The sequence below is a fragment of the Ceratotherium simum genome, chromosome 17 (assembly GCF_057802395.1).
Source record: "Ceratotherium simum simum isolate JZ-2026a chromosome 17, ASM5780239v1, whole genome shotgun sequence".
Lineage (NCBI taxonomy): Eukaryota > Metazoa > Chordata > Mammalia > Perissodactyla > Rhinocerotidae > Ceratotherium > Ceratotherium simum.
In genome coordinates this window covers 54,771,770-54,798,767 of record NC_141916.1, presented here as the reverse complement: position 1 = coordinate 54,798,767, position 26,998 = coordinate 54,771,770, and the positions used below count along the sequence as shown (strand labels likewise).

Here is a 26,998-nt window from a genome sequence, read left to right as displayed (position 1 = left end):
TCTTTTTATTTTATTTATTTATTAATATATATAGACTTTTTGGTCACCAGCTCTTTGGAGGCCCCACTATACATCATATCAAACATATTAAAATGTACTTATATCCCAAAATGAATATAATTTTTGCTGTAAAAATTTTGGAAAGCTTCTTATCCTTTTGATTTTAAAATTTTTGGCTATGAGTTACTCATTTAATATATGACTAATTGTGATTTTTTTAGCAATTACTCTACATATTCAAGAATTCTTGCAAAATGAGAAGATCTACCCTATGTTATTTTCACGTAATGAAATATTTATTATTTCTAAATGAGCAAGTAAAGAAGTTGGCATAATGTAACCTTTTATAAACATTTAATCAAACCTTTATTTATATCAGTTTTGCAGTTTTCTTTTTGAATTTTGGAGCCATTCTTTTTGTTTAGGCCCTGGCTAGTTTCCTTTGAAAAGCTCACAGGGGGCTGGCCCAGTGGTGCAAGCGGTTAAGTGCACATGCTCCACTTTGGCGGCCCGAGGTTCACAGGTTCAGATCCCGGGTGCGCACCAACGCACCGCTTGTCAAGCCATGCTGTGGTGGCATCCCATATAAAGTAGAAGAAGATGGGCACAGATGTTAGCTCAGAGCCAATCTTCCTCAGCTAAAAAAAAGAGCAGAATTGGCATTGGATGTTAGCTCAGGGCTGATCTTCCTCACAAAAAAAAAGAAAAGCTCACAGGTCCTAGGCACTGTGCTCATAATGCCTGCTGGGTAAACAGTCCTGGTGTCAACCCCAATTTTCTACCATGCCAGAAACTAGCATAAAACTCACAATTTAATGCTATCTAAAATTGACCTTTTCTTCCAAATCTGGGCCCAGAACAACATGGAATCATGCCAAAACAAGGGAGATGGCAAGAAGCCCTCCTAAGAAGGTGGTGCTCTCCCAGTTAGGCAAAAGGCTAAGTCCTAACAAGAGCACCAACTAAAACCAACTGCCACCAGGTCCATGTAGTCCCCCAAGATTCTACTGCTGCCATGCCATGGGACCCACAGAAAGCACCTCTCACCTCCATATCACTGTGGAGCTGAACCGAGAGGCCGTTATGCTTCACCTCGATGGATTTCACACAGGCCTGCCTCGCCCCAGGGCTGCAGGCACCATTATGGAGAATCACCTCCAGGTCCTGCTCCTTGTTTTGAAATAGAACATACGAACAGTCGCCAGTCAGCTTGAAATTCTGCCCATCAAAGGTCACAATGTGCCGGGTAGAGCTGCCCATGCACACACCTGGACAGGGAGAACAAAAGATGGATGTGTCATTATCCAAACCCCCATACATGCAGAGGCAGGTGTTAGCAAGTTGCACACTGATAAATAGAGTTGAGAGCTGAACAGGCCCTTTGAGATCATATAATCTAATTTCTTCCATTTTATAGATTAAGAAACTGAAATTCTAAGAGGTAGAGTGGCTTAGGTAAGCAACATTTGGTCACTAAATAGTTTCCTAGAGAAGATTTAGAGGAACAAGTATTACATAAAACTGTGGCAAATTATAGAACCATACTTCCAAAAACTTTAAATGTGCACAGTGAATGATCTACTCTACAGGGATGCCTTGGCCCAGGAAACAAAGTTAAGTTCCAGGGGTGTCAAGACTCACTGAAATCACAAGGAGCTAAGCAAACCATGAGCTCATGATCTCATTGCAAAGACAGTTCACCTAAAGACACATGTGTCCTTTCAGCTGCCAAGTGACTAATGCTACAAGTGGCCATGTTGACTCGATCACTTAAGAGGTCACACAAGAGAAATATTTCTGAAGCCAAAACAAATGGCTGGGTCCCAGCACTGCCTCATTTGCCACTCATTCAGTCACATAATCAGTAAATTCTCAAGGTTCCTATTAAAGCACCACTTGGGAAAACTAATCATCTTGTATCTAAATAAGATGATTCTGTAAAAATCCCCCCATGGAAGGCACCACTGCCATACATGATTTGAAAGCTAATCTTGGACCTAAATGAAGTTGAAGATGAGCTTTCCAGACAAGCCATAATCACATCTATGGTGGTGGGTAAATGAAAGCCCAAGAACTGACAGGCAGATTCAGGGACATGAGGCCACACTACTGTCCCTCATTCATAGCCAGGCCTAGGCAATCTCTATCTGCATGAGTGACCTGTATATCAAGGCAGCGTGGCCACTGACAAGCGATGAGTCTGGATGTACCATTTGTCAGAGCTAAGCAGCCTCCCCAGGAGTTCTCTCACTCAAAATCCCCTAAGTCCCTGAGCAGTTAATCATCGCCAAGTGACAGCACTGAGTACTACTGGCCTAGTGACATACATGCTTATGCTACAAATGATCCCAAATACTCCAGCCTTAAATATTGTCAAGTCTTAAGGAGTCCAGCCCCAACTGCTATGAGTAAGTAATAAGTCACAAGGCAAAGAAATGGTTTTATCTCACACACGGCAAGTTAATGAGAAAGGCTTTGCCCACCATAAGATAAACTGTTACAGTGACATGGGTACTTCAGAGCCAGAGAACTCAGGATTGACTTCTGTTCCACCACATGCTTGCACTGTGACCTTGGATAAATTACCTAAATTATGTAATCCTCTCCTATCTCCTCTGCATAATGGGATTATAATAGATACCTTTTAGGATTAGTGTAAGAATTAATTGCAATATAGATAAAATGCCTGCCTAATAGTGTATGACACATACATGCATGTTTAACAAATAAACCTATAAACCTATGAACAAGCCAATGCCACAAAGGAAATCCAATAATTCATAGTAATAAGAAGGTTTCTGGATTGTAGGTATATGGAACTTGAGGTCCCCCATCTCCAGAATACTGAACCAAATCACCTCCCAACAAACCATTACATTGTACTCCAGTTTATTGATCGGCTTTAATGAAACTCATTCATTAACACATTCCAGTGTTCAGGACATAGAGAAAGTTAGGCTGAACCAATTACAATTAACCTATGAGAGAAAAATAGTTAATTGCAGAGTAAAGTATACCACTTATAAATATCTCCTGAAATCATTTTATCTCCTCTCTCTCCTTTTCTGCAACATCTGCCTACTCATTCTCTTTGTGAGTGACAACAGATGTATCTGTGACAGAAAATTATATTAAAACTTTTAGCTGCAGTGTCAAAATAGGAAGGATACCAGATACTGAAGCAAATTGTTAGACAGACCAAAGGGCAGATGTTCAAAAAGACATCCATTAGCCAAAGACAAGAGCAACTCCCCAGGCCCTTACATTCAGTTTATCATCCAAACACAACACAGAATAAGAAGAAGAACAAATTTGACTGCATAAAAACCATGCCTTCAGCATAACTAGAAAACAGAGAGTGCCCAAACTTTAATGTAACTGTAAATAAAACAGGAAGAAAACAAACACCAATCCCAGCAAACAATCTCTCATTCTCTTGCCACTAGCCTTTGTCATGAGCAAGGGCAATCGAGGAAAACTGTAGAGAAGAGAGAAAAGGGAAAAACTGTAGAGAAGAGAGAAAAGGGGAAAACTGTAGAGAAGAGAGAAAAGGGGAAAACTGTAAAGAGAGAAAAGAGGAGGTAGCAGCAAGCCTAAAATTTCTCTCATACCACCCCTAGAAAGAGAAGTCCTCAATGCAAAAATATTTAAGTATCCTGGTCAGAGCAGGGGCTTAAAATACACACAATGTTAAATGACCATCTGAGATGCTCAGCTTCTGAGCCGAAAGAGCAAAAAGGAAAGGAAAGGTGCTATTTGGCAATAGAATGGTGATATAAAAAAGAAGCAAAAGGAGAAATTTAGAAAGAAAAGAACTAAAAATTCAGAGGACACACAACCCCACAGCACACATGTGTGTACACACACACACACCACTGAGGAACCGATTTTTCTACACTGACAGAAGAGCATGTCAGTGAACTAGGAATCTTGTGAAACCTCAAGTACACAAAATGAATGGAAGGAAACTAGGCAAGTCTATATAAAGTTACTTCTAAAAATCAGAAAATGAGAATCAACACTCCTCGGCTAACAAAATCCACCAAAACAAACAAACAAACCACGACACAGAAGAAAACGGCAAGACAATACTCACGCTAAATTGAATATACTCAAACAAACACTTGCAAGAATGAAAACCACCTTGAATGAGAATTTTAAAAACTAAGAAAAGAAATATACAAAAATAAGAATAAATAAAAATTGAGCTGATTGAACTCAGAGAAAAGAAATGGAAGAAAAAGGCGAAATCATCTCAGAAATAAAGACTAAATTATAAGGGCCCAAGGGAGAATAGACCAAAATAGAAATTTAGTAAGGAGCAACTGAAGAAAAGCAAGAAACAACAAAGAGGATGAGAATGAGTTAATGATGGGAGTAAAAGGGTCAGAGAGAAAGTAATGAAAATGTAAGACAGACAGACAAAAAGAGAGTCCTAGGAAAACAAAACAAAACAATAGAACAGAACTAATATTTAAAGACTGTAATCCATGAAAAGTTTCTGGAAATCAAAGAAGAACCAAATCTACATATTGAAAGCACATGCCAGATGTCTGGAAAAATTAATCCAGAACAGTCAACTCTGAGACGTATTATAGTAAAAGTATTAGATTTCAAAGATAAAGAAAAAATTCTAAATCTCCAGACAAAAAGATCAAATAACATACAAGGGCAAATAATTAGATTGGTATCAGAATTCTCAAAAAATATATATAAAGCAAGGCAACAATGAAGCAGCATTTTCCAGAAACTCAATGAAATAAAGTGTTAACCAAGAATTTTATAACCAGCCAAGGTGTTCTTCTAGTATCAAGTCTATAGAAAAACAGTTTTAAATATATAAGAACTTATGGAAATCTGAACCCATAAGCCCTTCTTGAGAAATCTACTAGAAGACAAGCTTCCTCCAACTAAAAAATGACTAGGATATGTTATCAAAACAACTGAAGGTGAGAATTTTTATTTATATCATCGTAGATTTAAAACTAAAACAAAGGAAGAGTGGAAGACTAATGTACAAATGTTATATGCTGTGACAAAGTAGAAATAATGCAACTAAAACCCAGGAGGAGAGGGAGAGAGAATGACACAAGCAGAATAACCTCACAGATTGATGTTTAAGCAACAGGAAGAAGTTAAAGGATGCTATTAAAAGTTGACAAACCCATTAGTGAATGATAAAATAAGAAAACAAGGGACTTAGAGCATTAAAAAAGGTAAAAGTACAAAGGTAGAGACTAGAATGAAAATATAAACCTTCCTAAACACTAGAAAAAGAAAAAAATAAAAGGCAAAGAATACACACCATGTAGAGAAGGTAATAAAATAAAATATAACAAACATAATTATAAAACATAATGACAGAGTAAGACCAAACATAATATGGCAATAAATGAAAATGGGTTTAACTCATCCATCAAAAGAAAAAGATTTTCAATTTGGCTCAAAAGCAAGATCCAACTATATGCTGTATACAAAGGACATACCTAAAATTCAGAAAAGCTAAAGTAAAGGGATGGACAAAGGATATCAGGCAATAAGCAACTAGGAATAGAGATTCTGATATCAGACAAAGTAGAATTCTAGCCAAAAAAAGTTTAAATATGACTAATAAGAGCATTTTTGAATGCTAGAATTCACAACGAAGACATAACAGTTGTGAATATCTAAGCACTACAACCACCTTTATGAAGCCAGAACTACAGTCGATGCAAGGGGACACTGATAGACAAACTAATCATAGGAGACTTTTACACACCATTCTCAGTACAAGACAGACAAAGTGGGCAAAAAAAGTAAGGATATAGAAGACCTAAACAACAAAATTGAAAAAGGTATATCCTATGCATTGTTTGGACTGGATGTTTGTGCCACACCAAAATTTATGTTGAAATCCTAACTCACAATATGATGGTTTTAGGCAGTAGGGCCTTTTGGACATAATTAGGTCATGAGGGTGGAGAACCCATGAATGGGATTAGCACCCTTATAGAACTGTGAGAAAAAAAATTTCTGTTGTTTATAAGCCACACCAGCATGTATTGTGTATGCATGTATGTATACATCAAATTCTACACCCTGATAATAGAGAATTCACCTTCACAAAAATCGATCATATATTAGTTCACAAAGAAAATAACAACATACATAAAGTAGAGCTATTACAAACAACATTTGATCACACTGCAGTAAAAATCGAAATTATTTTAAAATTTAAAACCAACAACAACAATAAAAAGACCATTACACTTGGAAATTTTAAATTCTATTACATAAATCTTGGGTGAAAGGGGCAACGCAAACTGAAATTACGGCATTTTTTTAAAAAAGTAATGATAATGAAAATACCACATATCAGACTCATTGGGATACAATGAAAGTGATCATAGAAAAATTCATTGCACTAAGCACATCAATGAAAACAAAAATAAATAAATAAATAAAATTCCAAGTTCCAAAAAATAGAAAACCACAAAAATAATAAACTAAAAGAAAATTCTTTTCTAGGAGGAGGAAGGAAATAAAATAATAGGAGGAGGGAGGAATTAAAATAATAAACATAAAAGCATAAACTAATGAGTTAGAGAATAGGAAATAGTAGACATAATAAATTGAAATCTTGATTTTTTAAAAAATTCACAAAGGCAAACTATGAGGTACCTTGAGCAAGAAAAAAAGAGAATGCAGGAATATATAAAATAAGAAATGAAAAAGAAAATAATTATTAAAAGAGAATTTTTAAAAATATATTATAAAAGACTACTTTGCAGATCTCCATGCAAGAAATTCAAAAATCTAGATGAAATGGATAAATTTGTAGAGAAATAGAGATTACAAGAGTCCCCCCTTATCCACAGAGAATATGTTTCAAAACACCCGGTGGATGCCTGAAACCACCATATATTCAGATAGTACTGAACTCTTTTATACTATCTGTCTTCCCTTACATACATACTTATGATAAAGTTTAATTTATAAATTAGGCACAGTAAGAGATTAAAAGACAATAACTTCTCTTTGGCATATCCAAATTGCCAAATTGCCAGCACCACTACCCTTGAGCATCGGGGCCATTATGCAGTAAAATAAGGGTTACTTGAACACAAGCACTGTGATACTGCTCGTTGACCTGATAACTGAGGTGGCTACTAAGTGACTAATGGGCAGTTAGCATATACAGTGAGGATATGCTGGACAAAGGGATGATTCATGTCCCGGGCAGGACAGGGTGGGACAGCACAAGATTTCATCACGCTACTCAGGACAGCATGCAATTTAAAACTTGTGAATTGTTTATTTCTAGAATTTTCCATTTAATACTTTCAGATCACAGTTGACCAAAGGTAACTGAAACTGCAAAAAGTGAAACCACAGATAAGGCAGAACTACTGTACCAAAATTGACTTCATTAGAGATAAAAAGCTGAAGCATACCAATTTCCATGAAATATTAGAGAAGGTTAGCAAGGAACTATCTCCACGGAAGATAAATAAAATAAAATCCCACTAGACCCAAATGTTTTCACTAGAAAATTTTACTAAACCTTCAAAGACCTGACAGTCACAGTGCTCTATAAATTGTGACAGATAATTGAAAATGAGAGGAAACTTCTTAAGGCTTTTTATGAAACAAGTTACAACATTGCTATCTAACCCAGATAAAGACAGGACAAAAAAAAACTACAGGTGAGAGCTAGAGGAAAGACGGCAGAGTAGGAAGCACCAGGAATCTGTTTCCGCACCTAGACAACAATTGCATTGGCAGGATCTGTCTGATGTAATGAATCAACAGAATCTGTCCTGAGACAGACCAGGTGGTGGACTTACTAGACAAAGAGCTCAAAGAAGAAGTGGGTGAAGTCGAGTAAATGACAAGAACAAAATGAAAATATCAATAAAAAGAGAGAAAATAGGAAAAGAAACCAAAAAGAAATTCTGGAGATTATTGTAATTTTAGTTTGTAATTCCATTTTTTGTTTTCTATGTGATTTAAGAGACTAACTTATTAAAAAATAATTATTAGTCTATATTTTTGGATACACAATGCATAAAGATGTAATTCTGTGACATCAATAATTGAAGGAGGGTGGGGATGAAGCTATATAGGAGCAGAGTTTTTGTATGTTATTGACATTAAGCTGGTATAAATTCAAAGTAGAGTGTTATAACTTCATGATGTTAAATGTAATTCCCATGATAACCACAATGAAAATAGCTATAGAACATAGACAAAAGAAATGAGAAGGGAATTAAAACATTTCACCACAAAAAAATCAACTAAACACAAAAGAAGACAACATGGATGAAACTTGAAAACGTTATGCTAAGTGAAATAAGTCAGTCATAATAGGAAAAATACTGTATGATTCCACTTACATGAGATACTTAGAGTCATCAAATTCATAGAAACAGAAAGTAGAATGGTAGATATCAGGGGCTGGGAGGAGGCGGAATGGGGAGTTACTGTTTAATGGGGACAGAGTTTCAGTATTGCAAGATGAAAAAAACTCTGGGTATGCATGGTGGTGATGGCTGCTCAACAATGTAAATGTGCTTAATACCACTGAACTATACACTGAAAAGTGGTTAAAATGGTAAATTTTGTTATGTATATTTTACCACAAGCTTTTAAAAATAGGTAATTTTAAAATTACACACAATACACTTAGGAATATCAAAGCCAAGGTACTAAATAAAATATTACCAGTTTCCAACACCACATTAAGAAAATAATACACCAAAACAAGTGTGATCAACATTAGGAAATTCCTTCATATAATATACTATATTAATATATATAAGGGAAAGAAATCATATGATTATCTCCATATATGCTGAAAAAGCCTTCAACAAAATTCCACAATAACTCCTGATAAAAACACTCAAGAAAATGAGAATTGAGGGATACTTTCTTAATATATAGTAAAATGTATGGGGTGTGTGTGTGTGTGTGTGTGTGTGTGTACACTTAGCCCTAAAGCCAGTATCTTACTTAATGGGGAAATATTAGAAGCATTTCCACTAAGATCAGGAACAGGCAAGGATATCTACAATCTCCACTACTATTCAACATTGTACTAAAAAATTTGTCAATGCATCAGACAAGAAAAATTAATTGCAGGCACAGAATTGATAGAGAAGAAGTAAAATAATTCTATTTGCAGATGATACAACATCATATCTGGAAAACCCTAGAGAATCCACACTAAAACTAATTCAATAACTAAAGAATTCAGTTAGGTAGTAGGATATGAAATCAATATCCTTCATATACGCAAACAATAACCAGTTAAAGAACATAATGAAGAAGAAGAAAAGTTTTAAATAGCAACAAAGAGAGTTAAATACTTGAAATAAACTTAACAAAGAATGTGCAAATCCCACATGAGGAAACTTTAAAACACTACTAAAAGACAGGAAAGTCAACTTGAGTAAGTGGAAAGACATCCTCTGTTCTTGGGTGGGATGATTCAACATCATAAAAACGCCAGTTCTTCCCAAGTTAATGTATAAATTTAATGCAATCTCAATAAAAATACCAATAAACATTTTACGGAGCTAAACAAGTTGACTTGAAAAAAATCAAACATGAAAGAATAGCCAGGAAACACTGTAAAAGAAAACTATGTGAGGTTACCTCCAGGGAATAATAGGTGCAAGTGGGTAGAAATATGCGGGAAAGGGAAAGGGAGGAGTGGTTTAGAACCATGTTAATGCTTCACATACTGAAAACAAGTAAATAAAATTTGCCAAGAAGGGGAGAGGGAAATCCAAAATGGAATACAAACAGAAACAAATTAAACTAATGGTAATGAATAACATAACTACACTGAAGTGGGGGGGAAACTATCCTAAATAACTTTGGGAAAAAATTTACTATATACTCAAAGACTAAAGACAAAAAGAATTGTACACAAATATTGTACTCAAGTTAGCAGATCTGTTTTTCATAAAGGTATTGGTTAGCAATTCTGAAACTACTTTATATATATTCTGGGATTAAGCCAATATATAAATATATTGTGGATAACGAGAGCCAGGCTTCTCACTGTCTGAGAAAGGAAGGGATATGGACATCTCAAAAGGACACAAGAGTAAAACTGAAGAGTAAATTCTCCCAGTGGCCAAATCTGGGACCATTTGAGCTAGAAAATAAATAATGCTAGTAATCGATTATACCCCATAGAATAAAATAAAACCCATGAGTCCATATTGTTACAAATAATTAATAGAATTAATAAATAACAGAAATAAAGCTCTTCTTTTCAGTAGAATTCCAACCAATAAATGTGGGTGAAGGGAATGATGGAAATCGAAAATCACTATTTGGTAAACACTACAGTAAAAAAAAAAAGCAAGGATCACCAATGCATGCTCAACTTAGTGAGTAAAAATATATTTCCATAGTTTCACACTATCTCTGCACATGATAATTATTAAATGGAAGGAGGAAAATAGTAACTTTACAGTGGAGAAACCTGGTGAATACCACCTTAACCAAGTAATCAAACCGAACATCACCAGTAATTGGAGAAACTAATATCATGTGCCTCTTGATACATCAAAAAAGACATAGTATGTTTTCTGGGGTATTCTTGACAAAATGTATAACCTGAATTTAATCCAAACTGAGGGATATTCTACAAAATTACTAGCCAGAACTCTTTAAAATGTCAAGGTGATTTAAAAAAAACAAAAATGAATAAAGAATTGTTGCAGATTTAAGGAGACAAAGGAGATATGACAACTAAGTGTAATGTGTGATTCTGGGTTGACTCCTACATCTGAAAAAGGGATGTTGGTGGGATAACTGACAAAAATTAAATAAGATAATAGTGTTTTATCGATGTCAATTTCCTAATTTTGATCATTATACTGTGATTATATAGGATATTATAGTCCGGGTGAAAGTATACAGGAATTCTTTATACTATTTATGTAACTTTTTTATAAGTCTGAAACTGTTCAAAATAAAAAGTTTTAAAATGTTTTTAAATTAAAAACGTTTTTAAAAAAAATAGCCAAAATTTAGTTGTATCACTCTTGAAGCCCTTCACTCGTTTTAACGGTATAAAAAGAGTCAAGAGGGGTATTGAGGGATTGGATTTAAGAAGAGATTTATTTGGAGAGAGCTGCTACTGTGTTGTGAGTCTCATATCCCCGTGCGCCCCACCAGGGACAAATGGGGCATCCAAGCCTAATGAGCAGGACTTTCAGGAGGCCGTTCCCTCCAAGAGATGGGTGTGTGTTCCATGCAATTATAGAGAACACTGGACCAGCGTCTGACACATGCCTGAAGAACCTAAAAGAAAGAGGATATGGGTATTGGCCAGAGGTGACCAGGCAGCAAGAGAGAAACGTGCTGCTGTTTGGGGAAGTAGGCGCACGCCACTCCAATGGTGGGGCCAAGGTGCAGGAATCTGGGATCAGATATAGGATCTACAGAAGGAATGATGGCCCGGGGCTGTTCTAAAAGTGACCCTGTCTAAGAGAACTTCTGCGATAGGGGAAGGAGGATCCCTAAAGACAGAGCGAGTCCATGAGGGGCTGAATGCAAAAGAACCAGAAGCATGGCAGGAACAAGAAGCAGCCACTCAAAGGATATAGACGACTCCTTGCACCCCATATCAGAGGAACATAGCAAGGGGACCTCTTAAATCCTCAAGAGAGCAGGCAAGAAAAAGCATCTGCCTTAAACACCTGCCAGGCCAGAGAGTGCAGAACCCTCTCACAGAGGCGCCTGTCAGTCACGTAAGAACCTGAGCCCCCTTCCAACTCCTCCCTCTCCACGTTCTAAGCTGGGAGAGAAGCTGACCACACCCCTTTCCCAGAGGCAGGAAGCCCAAACTGGGATTAGGGAGGTGTTTTAACTCTCACTCAAGTTCAAAGTCTGGATTATTACACAGGAGTGGGCATCTGACTACCAAATTGAGACTTTGTCTTATGACTCAAAGTGACCATAGAACTCTTTACGAATAAACAGAAATGACATGAGGTCTAGTAGAATTCTCATCTAAGCCAGGGAGAAAATGTATCCCACTAAATAAATTCTAAAGGGAGAGAAAGATATAAAACACTTTGATTTCATCCCACAAGTTGTTTCTGTTCAGCATCATAATTATGTTCTATCCTCTGCTAAGTAGGGATTATCATAAGCAGCCATTTCTACCAACCATGAGACAGAAGGCAAACCCACCCCCATGGATGAATGCTCTCCCCAGGTCTGCATGAGAGGGAGTTGACTATGTCCTTCTCTTAAACCAGGCTACCATGATGATACACCATCGCACCCAACCCCCCTACAGCCATAAGTGTGATTGTAGCTCTCTGGGGACATCTCTCTCACTGCTATACTTCCGCTGCATAGATTCCTAAAGGTTGACTTGCCAACAGCCAAGCTGAGCACTGACCTCAGAAAATCAATTCTTCCTTCTGCCTATGCATAATCTGGGGACGTGCCTTCCAAAGACACAGGAAGAGAACAGTGATCCCTGAGACTAAATGAAAACACATCCAGAGAACGGGAGAGGAAGGGAACGTGGGTGAGGGTAGAAGTGTGCACGCGGTGAGGAGAGAAAGTGTCTTCTGGGATGCTCAGCTTCTGGTCCATCTTTCTGCACAGCCAAGCTAAAAATACTGTGCAGGGTGGTGAAGCAAAGGACTCACAGGGGCAGGTCCAGCGGCAGCCACAGGTCACTTCCACCTTGATAGGGGACTGGCTGTTGGGGCATGAAGGCCTCGGTCCCAGATCACAGTTGACCCGATGACTCTGCAGCAAGGTCTGGCCATTTGGCAGGCAAGTCACTGTGTGGCACTGATCTGGCAAGGTCCAGACGTCCCCGGGCTGGGGAAGAAAGAACCAGATTCAGGCAGGGAATAAGATGAGGCACTCCAACTCTAAGCCCACCTACCAGGCAACTGACACACTCCGAGGACATAGAGACTAGGACTTGGACACAGGCCTAAATAGCAGGACACAGGATGCAAAACACAAGACTTACAGGTGGACTCCCTTCCCAAAAAATAAAAAACAGGATTTAACAGTAAGAAGGAGAAATGGACCAAGACCAGAAGAATAAAAGTGAACCAGGGGGAACAAGGGCCCCAAACATACATTTATGACCTTTCTTTAGATGTCAACGGAAAGGAACTTACCCTCTTCTCATTCCCATCCTCGTCCATGCAAACACTGATAAACCCTGAAACAGACACAAATAAGATCTGAGGTCCTGCCATCACCCAGAAATTCTAAGCCATTCACAACATCTGCCTGGGCTACCTGGGCTAGTCCTTGAAGCCGACTTAACTCTGAAAAGAATGTGAGTGTGTTTAATGGTGAGGATGCAGGTACACCAGATTAGGAGGAGGTCATCCTGTGGTTCTCCAGGCATGCTTTGTGGTTATTAATAATTACGGTGATGACGGTGACAATATGGCAATAACTACAGTTCATGACGCCTTTTCACAGTCGATATCTCCTTGTCCTCTTTCATATGTGGATCAGTGCCTAGTGAGGGACAGCAGGGAGGAAGGGAGCCCAGATCCTGAAAACTTGAAAGAGATCTTGGAAACATGATGTAATCCGTGCAGAAATAGAAGTATAATGATGTACACCTGAAATTTATACAATGTTATAAACCAATGCTACAGAAATAAAAAAAAAACTAAAAAAATTAATAATAAATGAATAAATAAATAGAGTTCAGAAGAGACGACCAGAAAGGATCAATTTAATCAAAGGACAAAAAAAAAGAAAGAGATCTTGGAGATTCCTAGCCGGGGAGCTATCTTCTAGCAGGAAGGGGCAATAACTCTGTGGCGGGTTTTGACTCACAGCTAATTACATTAGGAAAATACATAAAACCAGGTTTTAAAAGACACATATATGGTTAAAAAAAAAAGTTTCTAACCTTAAGCCAACTTAAACTGTGGTAATCTGATATTAGAATCTGTGTTGTTGTATTTCTAAAGCCCTTTATACCCACCCACGCTGAGGGTGAGTGTAGGGTACGGGGAAGAAGACCATGATCTGCAGGATATTGGAGCTCCCTACTTCTGTCTTCCACTTCTTTTTTCCAAGATCCCTCTGCAAAAATAAGCAAGGGCTTTCTCTGCTCAAGTTTGGATGGACAGGTAGGATGGAAGGAGGACTATGCACAGAGAACTTTCTGGTATCCCCTTGGAGGTTTGTAGCACAAATCTTTCATGAGTAGAAACTTAAAGGTCCTGGTCTATATGAGAGTCTTCATTCAAGGCCAAATCTCATGCATGGGCACTCTCGAGTCTCTAGAATGGGTGTTGCTATTTTTGTTCTTGTTTTTGAGGGGGTTAAGAAAGATATTACAAGACTCACCAGAGCACAGCTTGTAGAGGAAGGAATTGCCCAGGGTGAGCATGGTGGGGAGGTCTTCGATTCGCTGGAGCTTCACTATGTTGGAGCTGGCCTCTGAGCCTGCCAAGATCCTCAGCTGGGCCTCATCATACCTATCCCCAATTCCAATGGGGAACACTCTCACTCCTAGAGTTAGCAGAGAAAAAAGAAAGGGTCTGTATCGACCTGCTTTGGTCAGGTGGGCTGGCCCAAAGCTATACCCAGCATCTGTCTATAGCCTCATGTTTTTCAGCCTGGTCACATCCACCGACCCTAGGAGGAGGATATTCCATCAGTCAACAAATGTTAATGAGCTCCTACTCTGTGTCAGGTATATTCTAAGCTACGGGGATACAGTGAACTGAGCAGATCAAGTCCCTGTCCTCGTGGAGCTTACATGGAGGAGAGACAGACAACAAACACAAGAACACAAGTAAATATCTAGTATTTCAGATGTGGATAAGTGCTTAGGAAAAAACAAAATAGGATAAGGAGGATGGGAGTGCCCCAGAGTAGGGGTGAGGGTTATTGTTTCATACGAGCTGGTTGCAGAAGTGTTCAGTGGAGAGATGACATTTGTGCAGAGACCTGAAGTGAGGATGGAAGGAGCTAAGAGGACATCCCAAGCAGAGAGAATGGTGAGTGCAAAGGCCCCAGAGCAAAATTATGACTGCATACCTCAGGGTGGCTGGAGCAGAGCAAAGAAGAGAGGGAGTCAGGCACAGATCACGCAAAGCATCATAGGCCACACTAAGGACTTAACGTGCTCTCTGAATGAAACGGGAAACAAGCCAAGACTTTGGAGCAGAGGAGTGACATGAGCTGACTTCAATTTTAAAGGGTCACTACAGCGGCTGTGTTGATTATGAACTGCAGGGGACAAGGTGGGGAAGCTGAGGTCCCAGTTAGAAAGCTATTACAATAATCCATGGGGGCTGGGGTCAGAGTGACAGTGGTGGAGGTGAAATGCTGTGGTGGGGTTCTCAATATATTTTGAAGATGGAGCTATAGTTTGCTGATATATTGAATGGGAGAGGGAGGTAAGAGAGAAAAAAAGAAGTCAAGGATTCTGAGGTTTTCGACCTGAGCAACTGAAAGAATGGAATTGTCATTTTCTAAAATGGGAAAGATTGCAGGAGGAGATTTGGGTATGAAAGTCAGGACTCCCATTTATATTGAGTTGCCTGTTAGAACATCTAGGTGGAGCTGAGGTGAGAGATCCAGGCTGGAGATAGAAATTTCAAAGTCAATGCTGTATAAATGTATTTAGACCCATGACACTGAATGAGACCACCCAGGGGAGAGTGTAAGAAGAGAAAAGAATGTCACAGGGCTGAGCCCAGAGCATGTGCGTGCCCACTTAGGGATGAGAAACTGAGGCTCTGAAAAGTTCAATGACTTGCCCTAGATCACGTCTGTTTCCTCCAGACCGTAATTGCTTCCTTTCCTATTGAAAGTCTTTCTTTGGATCCTTGATACTAAAGGAGAAAAGTCTCCATCCTGAAATTCCTTCAATTAGTTCTCCAGAAAGTTCTAGGTATTTGCAGTTTGCTTAAGGTTATACCTGATTTCCTGCTAGCAACTTTTCAGCTCTTGCAAGCTGGTTGTATTATCCAAACATATATCTTTTCCCTTTTAGGGTCCCTTTCCCTAAAATAATAGATTTCATAAATGTGTCACATTCATTTAGTCAACAAACACTAAATGGCCACCTATTCCATGCATCATGTACAGATGATACAAAAATAAGATTTTGCCCTTGCCTTCAAAGGACTCCCAGTTTGTGCAAGAAAGAGATATGTAACAAATAAATACGATACAATGATTTGCACATTTTGAGTAGTTCAGATGTGGTACAGGAAACAGAGGGAATAACTCTCTCAGGAAGAACATCAGGAAGACATTAGAGAAAAGACAATTCCAGAGCAGGGTTTAAAAGACGAACAGCTCTCCAAGTGGCCATGAGGGACCTTAACATCATTCCACTCACCCAGCCCTGCCCCGGCACTACACCACCTGTCCTGGCTCATATTTGTTGATATTCACAGCACAAGTTCTTATGGGGCATCAAGGCTGGGCATCTGCATCCATCCCCTTCCCAAAGCAGCAGCCTTGCCTCTTGTCCATCCAGCAGCCCCCAAGCCCATTAGGCTGGTACGGGAAATGGGCTCTGAATGCGTGAAGGTCTCTGATGGCTCTCAACGGCCCATAATGAATCACTCTGGCCTAGATGTGGCATTTTGGTGAGACCAAAGATACCACTTTAAAAAAGAAGGGTATGGAGGTATGACCCACCCCTGGACACAAAGGGAAAATATGGAGAAATTAAAGGTTACAATCTATCTAAAGCATGCAGACAAATGAAGGATAAACACACATTTATTGCTCTTTGATTTCCAAATAACCCAGGGATTGGACAATTTCCTGCTCTTTGAAAGGCCACATGTGGGTATTAAGTGTTTAAAATCAGCCAGGACATCCGAAAGTAACCCCCACCCACATTCAATCCTCTGGCAGTTTAGGAGTCTCAGGACTGTACACTGGACACTCACGGTTGGATCTGGCGGCGGCGGCTGCTGCATCCACCGAGTCCGTGGAGACGTCCATGACCAGAATGACCACTGCCTTAGAGGCTCCAGGCCTGGCACCATGGACTTCGGAAGTGACATATCGCAGAGCAAAGCCCAAAGCATCCCCTGAGAATGGAGAGCAGACCACACCACGTCAGTCCTGACCGCAGTACGCTATATTTCTGCAGCCAGCTGGGCATCCAGTCTCACAGTGGAGCCTGAGGTCATCAAAATTGAAAAATTCAGAGACTCAGAGACACACATAAGTGAGACGTGGAAAAGGAAGAGCCTCTAGGCCCTCACTTTACAGAAAAGGAGACTAAGGCCAAGGAGTAAAGTGGCTGGCAGAAGTCACCCAGTCACTTATGCCAAGAATTAGAACCAGACAAAGCTCCTGCATCCCACTCCGTGGCACCACATTACCAATCTGGCTGGGGCCTCCCTCCCGCTGCATGGGGTCCACGAGGCTCAGTAAATGGGCTTTCTCCTGGGCCACCTGCCACGGCACATCGATGGTGGTGACGCTTCCATACTGGAGCACTGACACATGAGTGAGCTGAGGCCCTAACAGGAAAGAGAACATAGGAATCATGCTCTGAATCAGGTGGAGCCCCAATAGGGCCTCTTCCTAACCTGCTCCTTCTGGAGCATCACTCACCTATATTGGCTTTTGAAATGAAAGCCTTGGCGAAACTCTTCATTTCATCAAAGTCAGAAGCTAGAACATTGGAGGAACTGTCTAGAAGGAGGACCACATCCAGGGGCTGGCTGCAGTCTGCAAAGAGACCAGGACGGTGAGCACACAAGCACCAGCAGAGGGAATGGCCACCAAGCCCCCTGCAGCAGACACCTGCATTCACTGGGCTCTGCAGGGCACTGCCAACCGCATGGCACCATAGGGGGAGGTGTTTCTACTGGTCCTGCACGATGGCAACACGGGCCAGCGAGGAGGGAAGGGGACCCATGAGCACCCAGATTGGGAGGCACTGGGAAGTCTTCAGCTCCACCCAAAGGCAGTTTAAATGCCTGCAGATGAAAGCAAGAGGCATCACTTCCTCCAGCTCCCTGAATTGAGTGAAATATTGGAGCAGCAAACAGGGAGATGGCAAAGGAAATGGGGTCGCAGCATGTTCCCAGAAAATGAGCCTGTGTGCTCTCAGGTCTACGGGCAGGGAAGGTGCCATATGGTATTCCGATGACAAACGCCTAATGCACGTGTTAATGTTTGGGCACAGAGTCTCGATCATAGAGAGGAAACAAACTCTGGCCTAAACGCCATTCTGAGATTTGATAAGATGATGCAATTACTGTTCTCCTCCACAGAAATATCACAAGAATTTAAATAAAACTGTGATCAAAACAAAAACAAAGAGGGGCCGGCCCCATGGCGTAGCGGTTAAGTGCGCACACTCAGCTTCTGGCGGCCAGGGTCCGGATCTGGGCGCGCACCGACGCACCACTTGTCAGGCCATGCTGTGGCGGCGTCCCATATAAAGTGGAGGAAGACGGGCACAGATGTTAGCCCAGGGCCAGTCTTCCTCAGCAAAAAGAGGAGGATTGGCATGGATGTTAGCTCAGGGCTGATCTTGCTCACCAAAAAAAAAAAAAAAGAAACAAAGGCACTGATGACAAGTGTGAGGATCAAGAGACATTAAAAGAAGGCTAGTTATTCTGAGATGGTCCCAAACACACCAACTAAAGATGTTCAAGAACTAGGAGTTGATTAAACATTAGTATCAGTTAAGAGGGCAATAATAACAGTAGTGTTGGCAAGTATTTTCTGAGCACTTGCTCAGTGCTGGGGGCTGTTCTAAGCATTTTACGAGTAGATCCTATTATTATCCCCATTTCTCAGATGAGGAAACTGATATACACAGAGATACTTGCCCAAAATTACCCAGCTACTGAGTGGCAGAGGTGAGATTCAAACCAAGGCAGTCTGGCTCCAGAATCTGGAGATGAAATCTGCTACCTGTCACCTAACTTCCTGGCCTTGCCCCAGAGAATGTTAGCTACTCAGAATAATTTTATCCACCCAGTGTGGTCAAAAAGCTGATAATCACCAAATTTAACAGGTTACCTCCAAGGCAGGGAGTGGGATTGGGTGGGAATGAGGCTGTGTGATAAATTAAAACATGCATTTTTTACTCCATATCCTTGGTATTGTTTAAATTTTAACCATAGATTTGCATTACTTTTGAATTTACAAGCACATACAATAAGGAAAGATCCTCCCCCAAAAAAGGATCACAGATGCATCCACCTGCCCGGGAGGTGAGGAAACACAGGCACTCTGAAGGCAGGGGTTTGACCCAAGGCACAGAGCGGGGAAGCCAGGATTAGAAACCACGGGTCGCATCCCCGCCAAGGCCACCTTCCAGCCCTCGCCAGCCCTTGCATCAACACAAGGCAGCAGCATACCTGGGGCGGGGGAGAGGGTGGGGATCTGCAGCCCCTCTCCGGAACAGCACCTCTGCAGCACCAGGTCAGGAGCCTCTCGGGGGAGCGTCTCAAAGTCCCGGATGAGGATGGGCGCATTGGGCCAGCCGATCCTCTCCAGCTCCTGCACGTTGGCGTGAGGGCCCACTCCAATGGGCACCACCTGGATGTCTCCGGGCATCCGCTTGATCTCATCAGAGGCAGAGTTTCCTGTGACCATGTAGACCAGGTTAGGCGCCTGCTCCCGGTCCCCCTGGCGGGCCGAGAAGCTGTGCTCAGCCAGGTACTGCAGGGCCAGTCCGGTGTTGGTCCTGTTGCCACCCTGGTAGCGGATCTCACGCACCCGCTGCAGGACGTCCCTCTTGGACTGTGCCTCGAGGAAGGTGTACTCCTCGGTCACCATGTACGAATACTGCAGCACTGTGACATGGATGCTGTCCCGGCCCACGTCCATCCGCTGAATCACCTCCTCTATGAACTCCCTGCTCCTGTTGAAGTTGGCCTCACCAGTTTTGTCTGACCCTTCCAGGACAAATACCACATCCAGAGCCATGGACTTCCTCTCGGGTCCCAGTGACAAAACCCCCCAGAGCTCCGGACGCACAGTGACTTGTGCTGTACGGGGGCGCTGAGTAGGGGCAGGTGGTTCGGGGGCAAGGTCACAGAGGTAACTGATAATCTCGTCCCTTTGCTGCTCCAGCTCGTCCACACCACTGAGCACAAAGGCCTTGTTCTCTGGAGCCTGCTTCTCGATGAGGCGGATCTGTTTGAGGTTGGCATGGGGCCCAATGCCCACTGGGATCACGATGACCTTCTTCTTCTTCAAGGCCTGGATGTAGCGGACCAAGTTCCGGGCCAACCTCGGGGGCTCCTGGCTGGCCATCAGGAGCAAGGTGATGCGAGAGGCTTCGGGGCGGTCAATCTTGCCAAAGATTTGGAACAGCGTGTACTTCAAGACCTCACTGGTGGAGGCCACCTCGCTGCCTGCGTACTTCACCTGGCTGGCAATGCGCCGCAGCTCCGAGGGCCGCTTCCGGTCCCTGAGTGCAATGTAGGCGTGGGAGCCATCGTGGTACTCCACCACGGCCACGCGGATCCGCTTCTGGGAGATGTGAAGGCGTTCCATCATGCCCACCACAAAGGCCTTCAGCACTTCGAACTCGGCCTCAGAGAGCTTGGAGGAGCCATCTAGCAGGAAGACCAGGTCCAGAAGCTTGCTGCAGTAGAAGTCATGCAGGGGTAGCTCCGGGGCGTCCTCCACATATGCGGTGGTGGGGCTGACCGGGCCTTCCGTGGGAGGCATCGGTAGGACTTCCGGTTTCCTGCAGGCCTCACAAATGAGGTTGACACCATCACAGCGACTGCAGTAGAGAGGGAGAAATGGAAATGAGGGCACTTCTCAGTCCTATTCGGAACCATTGCACACACTCCCATGGAACTTCCTGCCCAGCCCACCTGAACCTGAGCTCCCACGGTCACTCCCCACCCAAGTACAACGTCATTTTTTAACATATGTCCCCAAATAGCACCCCTAGACACACACACACACACACACACACACACACACACACACACAACAAAGCCTTCCCTTGATTCTAGAAGCCAAAGCTTTAACCCATCCTAGGGTCTGAAAAAGAATGTTTCTGGCTCCTAGGTCATCCACACAGCCATTCAAAGTTGATGTCTCCTCAACCCACATCTCTAGCAACAAGAACAATTAATTATAATCCAAACTTTCTTCCAAATATCTCCAAAGACAAATATTGCCCTGAAATGTTGACACTGACTCAGACTTGCAAATGTTCTATTGAAGATAAATGCTTTACAGTATTTATTACAACAGAATTTAAGCTGTATGAATTTTGCACCGTGTTTAATACATTGGGCCTTAAGGAAGAGAAGAAAAACTGGAGCAAAAACATTTTGAAAAGATGAATAAAGATTCAAAATCCCTTCTTAATCTAGCAGAACAAAGTACTTGGGAGTAGTATAGGGTGTCTCCAAGATGTTAGGGGGGAAAGACAGTGGCTCATTCATTCATTCCTCCAGTGGACATTCAGTGAGCACCTACTATGTGCCAGGGACTGGCTAGGCCCTCTGCCCAGCCCCAAGCACATCCCACGAGTCTGTTGTAGAGCAGCACAACCTCCTACACTGCCAGGTGAATCAAGTCACCCGTGGTGGAGATCCATGCAGGCTAGAACCTTCTCCTCTCTATACCTTCAGCCTTTAAGGCAACTTGCCTTCAGCAACCCCAGTAAAGCCAAGAGGGCAGCAGCGCCTTGAGCCCTGGGAAGTGTCTCCTGTGGCTTGCCTCCCCGGCGATGACCCTAGCCTGCCTTGCAATTACTGTCCACACCTGTTTGCAGACACGGTATGTACCTGGTAGTTGTCCCTTCCCATAAGCCAATGGAGGGAGGCAGGAAGAGGGCTCTAAGCTCTTTTGCCCTTGTGGCTCGGAACCCCAAGCCCACCTTGGGCTCACCCATTCTTTATTCCTTACAGTCTCCATTTCAGCATTGAGTCAGTAAACAGGCAGGGCCTAACTGAGAAGTTAATTCCTACTTCCTTGTGGTTCACATGATTTATTGCTTCAATCCTTGGTTAACAGTGCATGAGTGACATACTTTCTAGTTTCCTGTGTTTGCTAGAAAATCCACCCCAGGCGGTGTTCACTCTTGTTTGTACAGATGGCGGCGGCAGGATCTGACTCTGGCAGCTGTGGCCGCGGCCCCTTCCCCAGCAATGTAAGTTCTCAAGTTTAGGTTCCCATAAGGAGTGGTGTTGAATACATCAGCATCTGAATACATGTTCCCTACTTAGAAGCAGGACTTCAGAGAGTCGGAGCTCACACTGAGGACTCCTCACCTCCCCAAAGGCTGGATCCCAGAGGCGAGACAGGTGAGAGCCCCAGGTGCAGCTACAAGTGTCTCCCTCCTAATTACGAGAGCCCCATCCTGGGACCCTGGCTGTAGCCCTGTGGTGTCTATGTTACACTGAGGGGTCAGGGCGCTGCCTCACTTTCCTCCCATGCATCCCCACCTCCAGTAGAAAGAAATCTGACTTTCATAGACACCTGCACCCAGACTAGATGTGACCTCCAGGGACGATATGAGACCACACACTTCCTCCAGTGAGAAGAGTTGAAAAACCTAAACCTCTTAAGAGATATTTCCTGGGGAAGTGATCTTGTCTGTCTTTAAAGAAAGAGAAACAAATTAAACAAAAACACTCTGTGTCAACTCACATAGCAAGGAAGTGTCTCCCAAAAACTACACCTCTGAGCAGCCCCCAGAGAAAACAGTCAGACCCATCACTTCAAACAGCCGGGGTGACTATTTTACCAAATCTGGCAGTGCTGAAGGTCACTGGAGTTCAAGGCGACTTTCTTTCCGGGGGCTAAGCGCTGGCCAGCCACCTCACACACGGGGCAGTCTTCAGGGTCCACGCAGGTCTGCAGGAGCTCATCCAGGATCTTCCCTGTGCCACAAACGTCTCATGAGGAGCCCAAACTCTCACCTTTCCCACAGCGAAGACTCACCTTCAACTAAAGGGCCCTGCCCCAGGAGCCAGCTCTGCCTGCCTCGCCCGAGGGTCACCCCAGAGCTTGGGGAGCAACCCTCCTTCCTTGGGCCTTGATTTATCCCTCTGCAAAACTGGGAGGCGGATTCCTTCACCCTACCTCACCTCCCCCCAACCTCAGGACAACTGAAATCTTATCTCCAAAGGTCTTTTTGCTCCACCAAAGAATATATTTGATAACTAGATCCGTGCTATTCAATACAATAGCCAGGAACCACATGTGGCTAGTTAAATTTAAATTAAGTACCAATGAATAAAATTTAAAATTCAATTCTTCAGACACGTGAGTCACATCTCAATAGAACATTCTCATCATTGCAGAAAGTTCTATCAGCAGCAGAAAGTGCTGCTCGAGATGATTAACCCATAAATAGGCAAACGGAAGTACCGTATCAGAGCTCAACTTCACAAAACTCAGAGCTGGCCTGGCTTTGATGGAAGGACATGTGGAAACAGAACCTAGGGTTGGAGGGTTGGAGATAGGGTGCCTCTGGGCAAGGCCGAGAGCAAGCAGGACAGGGAATCACCTCTCCTAACAAGCTCTCCCATCCTGCCAGCCCATCCCTACCCATGTGAGGTGCCTCACCTGGAGGGCAGTGTGCGTGGCAGCCATCCACACACTGCACAGGGCACGCCAGGGGCTCGGGGTGCTGGCACGTGACGGGACAGGCAGGAGCACAGCTGTTATAGCGCCACTCACACTCGTACCCATTCTCCCGGTGATTCCTCTCCTCGCAGTTCTGGGCTGTGTGGATGAAGAAACAGGCAGGGCCGTGAAGGCGCTAGGCAGCCCCATGCAACCTGAGAAGCTGGGACTGCACCGAAGGCCCCAACAGATGGTGGTGAGACCACTGGTGGTGATGGCACTGGGGGAGATGATGACTGTGTTGGGGAGCTAAGAAACTACAGAAGTCACCAATATTAGAGGCTTCCGGGTTTTTAAACCACCTACACCAGGAATCTAGTTGTTCTGAATGAGTTTTCAGTATAAAAACAATCAGCTGCTTACACCCGAAGAAGGAAGACCTTATGTAAATGTGTGAACTGATCACTCATATGGGCAGACATGATAGTGTCTAATTAAAGACATCTATTGACCTCCTTCTGCTCTTCATCACTGTTCCTTCTTCTCCCTCTTCCAGACTTCTTCTTCAGAAGAACCTCCACATATTAATGTCTTGAGTCCCTGTCCCTGTCTCTCCTCACATCAGTGTCTTAACTCCCTTCAGCCCTCGGCCATCCATCCCCACATTAGAGCTCTGTCTTCTCTCCCATGAAGCTGTCCTCCGGCACCCCACTTTAAGGTCTTAAAGTCTAGACACATGAGGGCTGAGGGGAGGGTGTCTGAGACCACGAGGGGTATCAGGACTCACGGCACAATGTGGCCGTCCTCCAGGTCACCACCTTGCCATGCTGGGCACACACGTGGGCATAGGCAGCAATGATGTCGCAGAAGCAGGCGCAGTCCCCTATGGACTCACAGGAGCAGGTATCGTAGATGCAAATATCCAGGAACGGCTCAGGGTCCACCTGCAAGGGATCCTCAGGGTGGCCTAGGCCTGGGACTGGCACTTAGGAACCCTGGCTCTTGGTCTGGGTGAAGATGTTCCAGTGATAGATGAGCTCCAGGGTAGAAGGAGAAATGTAGGCCAATGCTCCCAAATAGGGAATGGGTAAAAAGGCAGAATTCCTAATTCTAATCTGGATTACAGCAAGAAAAGTTGAATAAAGTAGTTTTGCCAGCCTTTCATAGAATAGATACACCTAAGAATTTTTCAAAAGAACATTCCCTTCTATCCATCTGCTCAGTCATCTATCCATCCCCATAACCCACTCCCAACCTCATGGGTGTTTGGGGTTTTTACATAAACACATACATGCTGGTCACTTTCTTTCCTTGCCTCAATTCAGCAAAGAGAAGGAGGAAATACACCAAGACCCCTCCAGTTGCCTCACTGAGGTGCTATGGGGCTAGTACGCTGGACAGTAGGACAGCCTGGGGACTCCTGGACTCTGACCCCAATCCGCATGGAGGGGTTGCCCACCCACCATCCATGTTCGATCACAGTAACCACTTCCCACCTTCCCTCGCCTCCAAATATGCCACTACACACACTGGCCTTTTTCGGGGTAGTTGTGATAGGAACAAATTCAGACATTACATGGGTCATTGTTTCTAAGACATTCCAATGATCCCAGTTCCCCTGACTCCTCGCACTGTCTTCACTCTTCCAACTCAGATGCCCAGGGTTTCCACCAAACCAGGGAATCCTAAGTATCCTTTGGAGTCATCAGGGACTAAAAATCATTGGATGGATAGAAAGAGAGCTGAGATACGTATTCAACCAGTCACTCCCACACTGGTGGTGCACAGAGCAGCAAGTGTGTGTACATGGCTGTGTGTGTACATATGCACATACACACACACATACCTGCACATAGCCCCGAATACATGTGTGTGTACATACATTCGTATAGAGACAGAGAGAAAACTACATTTAACTTTGTGGAATTCCTTATCACCATTTGAGATAAAGACACAAAAAGAAGCCATAAAATGAGAGCTCAGAATCACTGGAATTAAGGCCAGAAAAGAGTTTCTGTGAGACAACAACTAGGAGCTAAAAGGTTTTGTGAGCAGGGGGTGGGGGTGCTCAGGTCCAGACACATAGCGTGTCACGGGAAAATGACATCCCTGGCCTCTAGTGTTGGAGAGAAGATAATTTGTGGGGGAACAAACCCTAAGACTGAGGCCAGGAGAGAAGCACTGGCAGATGCCCTGAAGAGCTATGCCCTGCCCAGAAGGAAAATGATTTGCCAGGAATCGCTTGCTTGTCGATTATCCTTTTTGTTTCCCAGCCTGAAGCCAAGAGAGTAAAGAGGTGACTTGATGCAGATCATTTCTAAGGTAGTGTCCACAAGTAGAGGCTCACGGTCTGAGTGCCCAAGCCCCTGGGCCAGCCCTGAGCCTCAGTTAGCCTCTTCTGCCTCAGTTACCCTGGTGGGCCTCACCAGCTTGTTGCAGTCCTGGAAAACGTCACTGGTGAGGATCCTACAGGAGGAATCCACTATCGTCTGCTTCATGATGTTGTTGTGGCAGGAGGCAGGGGATGAGTCTAGCGGAACCTGGGGACCAGGGCAAGAGTACACAGATGAACCAAAAGACAGTCAACCAGAAGGACCCAAGAGACCCCCTTCCCAAGCCTTGCCCCACTGCAGTTCATGGCACTCACCACCCACCCTCTGACCCTGATGAGATGGGGTGACATTCCAGGAAGCAGGCCCCTCAGGCTCAGTCCATACAGAGACCCCAGACGTACTTTCCTGGTGTCAGCACACTGCGGGCTCACTTTCCAGGAATTCCCAAAGTCCACAGGGTTCTCCTCCACTTGGAGGCTGCTGCTGGTGAAGTCATTGTTCTGGATGCCATCAAAATTCCCACAGAGGCCACACACCTGCTCCTGATGGACAAGTGGAGAGCATGAGCATTGCCAACCTCAGGGAAAACTCTCTGATTCAGGGAAAGGAGGGTTCCAGGAGCGAAGGAGGCTAGGCTCATCTGATGAAGAGGAGGATGGGTAGGGGAGAGGGATAGAGACCCAGGAAGAGACCAGGGTGATCAGCAAAGCCTTGCCCTTCCACGGCCTTTTCTCAGGCTTCCTCACTGATCTCATTTTAAAGTTAAGGAAACAAAGGTCATTCACAAAGAGAGGGAACCTGCCCATGTGACATAGTTGGCCAAGGGCTGAGGTGGAAATTAGGCAGTCTTGGCCCTGGAATCTCCAGTATAAACCATCACCTTCCCAGTAAGAGTCTGAGTAGAGAGAGGAGGTGGTTCAACACTACATCAGTGTTGAATGTAGAGGCCCAAGGAGGGGACCTTATGGTCCCACTTTACTATGGACAGGGGAGTCCCTTACCTGGAGAACTGCAGCCTGTTCAGAGCAGGCTAGCCAGGATTCTGCTATATAATGAATGCCACCAGGGCTGACATAATATCTTATTCATCTCTGTGTTCACCTACTGTGGTGTACAGT

General features: G+C 43.4%; 1 protein-coding gene across 1 annotated transcript in view; it reads right to left on the bottom strand.

Annotated features, from left to right (window-relative positions):
• The window catches only part of VWF (von Willebrand factor), a 153,050-nt gene that overhangs the window by 37,727 nt on the left and 88,325 nt on the right, over positions 1–26,998 (bottom strand). The window contains exons 23-35 of the mRNA XM_014793926.2: positions 26,282–26,422; positions 25,974–26,087; positions 24,335–24,491; positions 23,548–23,706; positions 22,724–22,859; positions 19,362–20,740; positions 17,599–17,715; positions 17,364–17,504; positions 16,923–17,066; positions 14,353–14,517; positions 13,155–13,198; positions 12,666–12,843; positions 1,048–1,268 (exon numbers count right to left, since the gene is read on the bottom strand). Of these exons, the coding sequence (XP_014649412.2) occupies positions 1,048–1,268; positions 12,666–12,843; positions 13,155–13,198; positions 14,353–14,517; positions 16,923–17,066; positions 17,364–17,504; positions 17,599–17,715; positions 19,362–20,740; positions 22,724–22,859; positions 23,548–23,706; positions 24,335–24,491; positions 25,974–26,087; positions 26,282–26,422 (3,096 nt within the window). The remainder of the gene's footprint in view (positions 1–1,047; positions 1,269–12,665; positions 12,844–13,154; positions 13,199–14,352; positions 14,518–16,922; positions 17,067–17,363; positions 17,505–17,598; positions 17,716–19,361; positions 20,741–22,723; positions 22,860–23,547; positions 23,707–24,334; positions 24,492–25,973; positions 26,088–26,281; positions 26,423–26,998) is intronic.